Source organism: Brassica napus, chromosome A10 (assembly GCF_020379485.1).
Source record: "Brassica napus cultivar Da-Ae chromosome A10, Da-Ae, whole genome shotgun sequence".
NCBI classification, from domain to species: domain Eukaryota; kingdom Viridiplantae; phylum Streptophyta; class Magnoliopsida; order Brassicales; family Brassicaceae; genus Brassica; species Brassica napus.
The window spans coordinates 6,563,246-6,570,279 of NC_063443.1; the positions used below are offsets into that span (position 1 = coordinate 6,563,246).

At 47.2% G+C, this 7,034-nt stretch overlaps 1 protein-coding gene across 1 annotated transcript; it reads left to right on the plus strand.

The window, feature by feature from the left end:
• Positions 1 to 531: 531 nt before the first annotated feature.
• LOC125579288 lies at positions 532 to 5,822 on the plus strand. Its single transcript, XM_048743278.1, has 2 exons — positions 532 to 2,083; positions 3,551 to 5,822. The coding sequence occupies exon 2, from the start codon at positions 3,552 to 3,554 to the stop codon at positions 4,614 to 4,616; it is 1,065 nt and encodes a 354-aa protein (XP_048599235.1). The 5' UTR covers positions 532 to 2,083; position 3,551; the 3' UTR covers positions 4,617 to 5,822.
• Positions 5,823 to 7,034: the final 1,212 nt, after the last annotated feature.

Sequence of the window (7,034 nt, forward strand, 5' to 3'; positions counted from 1 at the left end):
GTCTCTGGTTCGAACCAAGGGTGAGTGGTGTAGGGTTCATGGAGTCGTCTTCTCCTTGGTGTCTCGGAAAGATGTGCTATGTTTCTCTGTACCTAGGGTGCTTTGGAGGTTTCAGTAAACTCAAAGTCGTACTTAGCTTCTGCTCTGGAGTGTGTTGGTGCTGTGGTGTTTGGTTCGGGAAGTGTCGTAGTGGTGCAAAGGCGGAGACTTCGCCTATGGCGTGTTCATCGTGGTGCTGAGATGCTCCTCTCGATCTCTTTCCCTTTTCTCGGCCGTTTGTATTAAGACATCCAATGGAGCTGTGTCGACATGGTTCTCTTGGGTTTTTGCTCCGGTTCGTTAATTGATTTGGATCGTGCCACTGATTCAAATTTCTGACAGCTAAAGTTCACCTGTCTCTGGTTCTTGGAAATGGGGTGATTGTCAAGGCTATAGGAGGCTTCTTGTGGTCTGTGGAGCTTCCTCTTCCTTGGTGGTGCAATCGGTTCAACGATACATTCCAGTATTGTGGGTGCTTTGTGCTTGCGGTAGTGTTCTTTAATTTATGCTTTGGCAGGTCTTGGAGCTTTTCTGGTATGTTTGGTTGCTGCTGTTCCGTGTCCGTATTTTTGCTTTCGTTTGTGGATTTGAGGTCTTCATCAGTCTTGGGTCCCCGAGCAGTCTTAGGCATGTAGAAGATTGTACAGGCGGTTCATGACCGATTTTCATCTTGGTTTGTTCTCATAAACCTCTCCTACATTGCTTGTGCGCTAATGGCAGTGACGGTTATATGTTTTGAGAAGTTCATCGGGAGCTAGCTACTCTGGAGGCGTCACGGGAATTTCCGGGATCCGAGGCAATGAGGTGAACCTCACGTTCCCGTGATCAACGCCGATGGTTGAGAACAACATTCGATTCCTAAAGATTTTAAAATCAACTTAACGGAATGTGTCGGGTTTAATGGTTGGGCGAAGCTAGGTTGTAATACATCGATTTGGGAGATTTTGTTCTGATCAAGCTTGTAACCCGAACTTGAATGCCCGGTTTTCCGGGATAATTTTAATATAATTATATTTAAAAGAAATTATTATCATTATTAAATCAAACCAGCCACCAACTTTCAGTAGCCCTACCCGTGTATGCGTATCTATATATATTTATCTTCTTCCTCTAAACTCAGCCTTCAACATTTTTGATCGTGGGAGAGAGTGTGACGCCATCTTCGTCCCTCCCATTTGCTTCTTCTCCACCCTCCTTCAAGAGCAGCTTGTCTCCTCTCTTAATCTTCTTACCTTCTCCATTTTCTTTTGTTTTGTTCTTATCCGCCATGTTCTCTCGCGTGGTGCACGTGATGTGTGTGTGCTCGTCTCCGTTCATCACCGGAGAACCTTGCCGCTACCACCAGAGATCAGCCTCGCCATTGGAGATCAACGCCGTTCCATTTTAGCCGCCTTTCGTTGGATCCGAGAGGCTTATAACGTGAGGTGTGAAGACTGGAGGAACGGAACCGGAGCCGTCATATCCCATCACCACCGTCACCACTCTTCACCACCAGTACCACCCACCACCGGAGGAGCAGCTCCTTACATCACACCCCTCGTTCGGTCGTTACGTCCATGGCGTTGACGTTACATGTAGGATCCATGAGGTGGAGAACGTGAGCGAGAGCAAGAGAAGACGTACGATCCGGAGTGTAACGGCCCGGTTCCTGGCCCATAAAAATTTCCCAAAGAATACGGGCTTCTCTACGGCCCATTTGGCAAAACCCTAGGGCTTCCCCTCCCCTTTACTATAAAAAGAGATGCAGTCTCCCTTTCTGCCGGATCACAAATCTGAAGCGAAGCTCTGCAGAGAATTCCCGGAGGTCGAAAACCCTAGCCGTCGAGCTCCCTCTCCTTCTCTCCTGCGCCGCCTCTCTCTCTCCTCTCTCTCTCCCGCGCGTCGCTCTCTCTCTCTCTCTCCTCGCCGTCACCCTCTCTCTCTCCTTGCCGTCGCACGCTCTCTCTCTCTCTCCCTCTCGCCGGCGCCGTGAAGTGGTGGTGCTGATCAGATCTCAACCTTCTCAATCCTCGTTTCCAGATCCAGATCCAGATCTAAGACTAAGGTGGAGTGTTTCGAACCCAACCTTCTTTCATGGTCCTGTATACTCCTATATGTTGGGGTTAGGTTTGATTAGACCCTGTTTGGGAGTTAGGTTGATAGTACATGGTATTGCTAGGATGATAGATGAATGGATCATGATGCATAAGAACCCTCATATTGATAAATGGGACTTGATGAACTGAATTGAATTGTTGTGGTAATGGCTGATTGGTAGTTGATACTTGTATGTTTGGTTGTGTTGTCCCATGTGTGGTTGTGATTGAAGTTAGGATGCTAGAGAGAAATAAATGCTAGGATGATAGATGAGCAATGATTATAAAAGTTATTGAAGTAGAACTTGAATGCGATGTGTATTGTGTGACACCGATAACGGGTGGCGTCTAGTGATTGAGTCCAAGTACAAGTAGGAATGAAAAGGGAAGTAATTGGGAATGGGAAGGGTTAGGTGAAAACGATAAGAAGTGAAAGGATAAGTAAAAGTATGAAAGAATGTTGTTAAGGTTAAGCATGGGTGGGAAAGCATATAGAGAGTCTAAGGAAAGTAGGTGGGGTAGTAGTCCACGCTAGGTATCCATAGGAGATGTGGCGAATCCACATGAATATGGAAGCACCCATAGGAGATGTGACCAATCCACATGAATATGGGGTAGAAGCCTAGTGGGGGGCTACCCACTGAGGAAAAGAGGAAAAGATGAAAAGATGAAAAGATGAAAAGGATATGCATTGTAGGGTTTTAGCTCATGGTCGGGTACAGGAAGTTAAAGAAGTCATAGGATCGAGTCGGACTGGTAAGATGAGTCGGTTAAGTCTAGGGATGGCGTGTGTGGCAATGAGTGAGATCATTGTATTGATTGATTACTAAGTTGTTAGAAATGAATGGAAGTGTGTGTAGAAATTACAGATGGTGATAGGAAATGATAAAATGCATTAACTGATTGTAGTGGCTAGTCAGTCCTAGTTCCCGCATAGAGTAGTATAGAGTGTCATGCGGGCAGGCTGGTCTAGAGCCACTTCACTGAGTAACTTGTTGCTCACCCCCTCCATTTCCATTTTTCCCTGTGCGCAGGACTGTAAGTAGAAGTATATGGATGTGGGTGTGACGGTATTTCAAAGAAGGTTATGCGCTCGTCTCTCGGGACCAGTAACGGGACACGTAGGGTTGTCTAAATGAGTAGACACGTGTCCATAACGCCCCTTCGATAACCCCGGTCGGACGCCGGGGGATCGGGCTGTTACAATTGGTATCAGAGCGGGTTAAGATCCCTTAGTTCTGTCCTAAGGGATCGGCATTTCCGACGTTTTTTAAAAAAAAAAAAAACATTTCTATATATTTCGTTTTCGGAAAAAGAAAAAAAAAAAAAAAAATTTCTTTGCAAAATTACTGAGTATTTTCGGATTGTGAAAGATTAATTGAAAATTCCACTATATCCATACTTCTATTATGGTTCTGATTGAAATTTTATTGCAGGATGTTTTCGCTTGACCATTACGAGTGGAGGATGCCGCGTATGCACTACGGACGGAGGAACACCAGGGAGTATGCCCAAAGGCGTCACTATGACAGGGAGGGTAACTTGGTGCTACCCATGTTTCCGGATCCTGAAGAACAGTACAGGGAGTTTCCATTCAGGTACCCGCACGAGCAGACTGTGAGGCATAAGGTGTTGATGCCACATTTCCAGAGGATGGCTATGGAGGAACGCCTACTGCAGGGCAATGCGAGGTTCCAGCTTGCAACCGAAGAGGGACCCCCGAGGAAGCGTGGCCGTCCATGCAAGACGCCAAGTGCAGCAGGGGGACCCCCAAGGGTGTTCACCGGGAAGTGCCAGTGTGGAGTGCTGAGCAAGAATGCTCAGGAGGACCGATCAGTCGCTGGATACACGGAGGACTTCATCAACCAAGCCAAGCTGTGCAAACCAAAGAATGCAGAGACGTGGTGCATATGGTATAAGAACGGGCTACGCAAGGAACTCCAGGCGCAGTTGAGGGGTGTTTTGGAGCCCTTGGAGTTCGCGCTAGTGAGGCGGATGGCAGGCTTCGCCATGGAGGCAGAAGAGAAGATTGCAGCCGATGTGGCCGCTCTCTCGAGCATGGAAGGAGGAAACCCGGGTAGGGACGTCGATGGCCATGAGGTGCCGGTAGGGGCACCCGCTAAGGGAAAGCGGGGGCGTCCGCGAAAACCACCTACAGTGACATGTGATTGTGACGTACTGGTCCAGATGGTTCAGAAGCCACGCAAGGTGAAAGATTACCTGGAGGAGTTCTTGGATACGGCCAAGATGTGTCAACCAAAGCCAGCTGAGGAGTGGTGTCATCTGTTTAGGGCTGGGCTACGTGGGGATATTCGTGAAGAACTCGTGGGAGTCCTGGAGCCTCTGGAATTTGCACTGGTGAGAAGGATGGTTAACCAAGCACTGCACGCGGAGGAGTGGTTGGCGGAAAAGGAGGCGGAGGCCGAGGATGACCGCGTCGCAGAGGGCGAGGAAGACCTGGGATCCGAGTCCCGCTGCCCCTCGCCATGTCAATGTGGCTAGACGAGATCCTAGGGACGATTCGTAGGAGTAGGACACGTGTTCCGCTATTGGTTTTATTTCATTTATTGGTTATTGGAGTTGGTGTTTTTCCCCTTATTTACGGCATTCTGTATTTGTGCAGATGTGCTGAGTTTTCTTTTACAAACTATTGTAGTCCTACTCCTTTTATTATCTATGACATTCCTTCGTTGGTTTTAAAGATTCCAGTAGAGTTATCATGCCATGTATGCCTCCCTTGATTGTTGTGTGAATGTGTGAATCCATTTCGGTAACGAACGATTGGTCTGAAAGATGTGGGCTTTGGAATTCGGGGACGAATTCCGATTAACGGGGGAGGATTGTAACGGCCCGGTTCCTGGCCCATAAAAATTTCCCAAAGAATACGGGCTTCTCTACGGCCCATTTGGCAAAACCCTAGGGCTTCCCCTCCCCTTTACTATAAAAAGAGATGCAGTCTCCCTTTCTGCCGGATCACAAATCTGAAGCGAAGCTCTGCAGAGAATTCCCGGAGGTCGAAAACCCTAGCCGTCGAGCTCCCTCTCCTTCTCTCCTGCGCCGCCTCTCTCTCTCCTCTCTCTCTCCCGCGCGTCGCTCTCTCTCTCTCTCTCCTCGCCGTCACCCTCTCTCTCTCCTTGCCGTCGCACGCTCTCTCTCTCTCTCCCTCTCGCCGGCGCCGTGAAGTGGTGGTGCTGATCAGATCTCAACCTTCTCAATCCTCGTTTCCAGATCCAGATCCAGATCTAAGACTAAGGTGGAGTGTTTCGAACCCAACCTTCTTTCATGGTCCTGTATACTCCTATATGTTGGGGTTAGGTTTGATTAGACCCTGTTTGGGAGTTAGGTTGATAGTACATGGTATTGCTAGGATGATAGATGAATGGATCATGATGCATAAGAACCCTCATATTGATAAATGGGACTTGATGAACTGAATTGAATTGTTGTGGTAATGGCTGATTGGTAGTTGATACTTGTATGTTTGGTTGTGTTGTCCCATGTGTGGTTGTGATTGAAGTTAGGATGCTAGAGAGTAATAAATGCTAGGATGATAGATGAGCAATGATTATAAAAGTTATTGAAGTAGAACTTGAATGCGATGTGTATTGTGTGACACCGATAACGGGTGGCGTCTAGTGATTGAGTCCAAGTACAAGTAGGAATGAAAAGGGAAGTAATTGGGAATGGGAAGGGTTAGGTGAAAACGATAAGAAGTGAAAGGATAAGTAAAAGTATGAAAGAATGTTGTTAAGGTTAAGCATGGGTGGGAAAGCATATAGAGAGTCTAAGGAAAGTAGGTGGGGTAGTAGTCCACGCTAGGTATCCATAGGAGATGTGGCGAATCCACATGAATATGGAAGCACCCATAGGAGATGTGGCCAATCCACATGAATATGGGGTAGAAGCCTAGTGGGGGGCTACCCACTGAGGAAAAGAGGAAAAGATGAAAAGATGAAAAGATGAAAAGGATATGCATTGTAGGGTTTTAGCTCATGGTCGGGTACAGGAAGTTAAAGAAGTCATAGGATCGAGTCGGACTGGTAAGATGAGTCGGTTAAGTCTAGGGATGGCGTGTGTGGCAATGAGTGAGATCATTGTATTGATTGATTACTAGGTTGTTAGAAATGAATGGAAGTGTGTGTAGAAATTACAGATGGTGATAGGAAATGATAAAATGCATTAACTGATTGTAGTGGCTAGTCAGTCCTAGTTCCCGCATAGAGTAGTATAGAGTGTCATGCGGGCAGGCTGGTCTAGAGCCACTTCACTGAGTAACTTGTTGCTCACCCCCTCCATTTCCATTTTTTCCTGTGCGCAGGACTGTAAGTAGAAGTATATGGATGTGGGTGTGACGGTATTTCAAAGAAGGTTATGCGCTCGTCTCTCGGGACCAGTAACGGGACACGTAGGGTTGTCTAAATGAGTAGACACGTGTCCATAACGCCCCTTCGATAACCCCGGTCGGACGCCGGGGGATCGGGCTGTTACACGGAGCCACCGCGTCTTGACACCACCGCTCGTAGATCTGCACCATCGTGACTATCTAAGCACTGCAAGCATTCCATGTCACTGAGACCGAGATCCACCATCGCAAGCTAGGGTCGTGAAGGTTAAGTGTCTCATTCCTTGTTTCTTGTGCCTCAAGCTTCCTTACCATTTCATTTGATCGATCGTTTGTTCTCAGTATCAACCGCTTATGTTTTTGGTTGGTAATCTCCAATTTGCCTTTATTGGATGGTTAAGTGATCTTTTGTCTCTTTCCAGCCTTGCCATCTTGAATCGAATTTGTTTCCTGCGCAAGAAGCAATTATGATCTTGTCTCTTTAATGCCAAGACTTGCCGAGTATGATTTGTTCCAGAATATTTCCCGATCCACTACCCGTCTTTTGATTTGGCTAAGGTGAAGGTCTAATTCGTAAA

Coding starts and splice junctions, on each gene's coding strand:
- LOC125579288 (XM_048743278.1), top strand. CDS start 3,552: ATGTTTTCGCTTGACCATTACGAGTGGAGGATGCCGCGTATGCACTAC.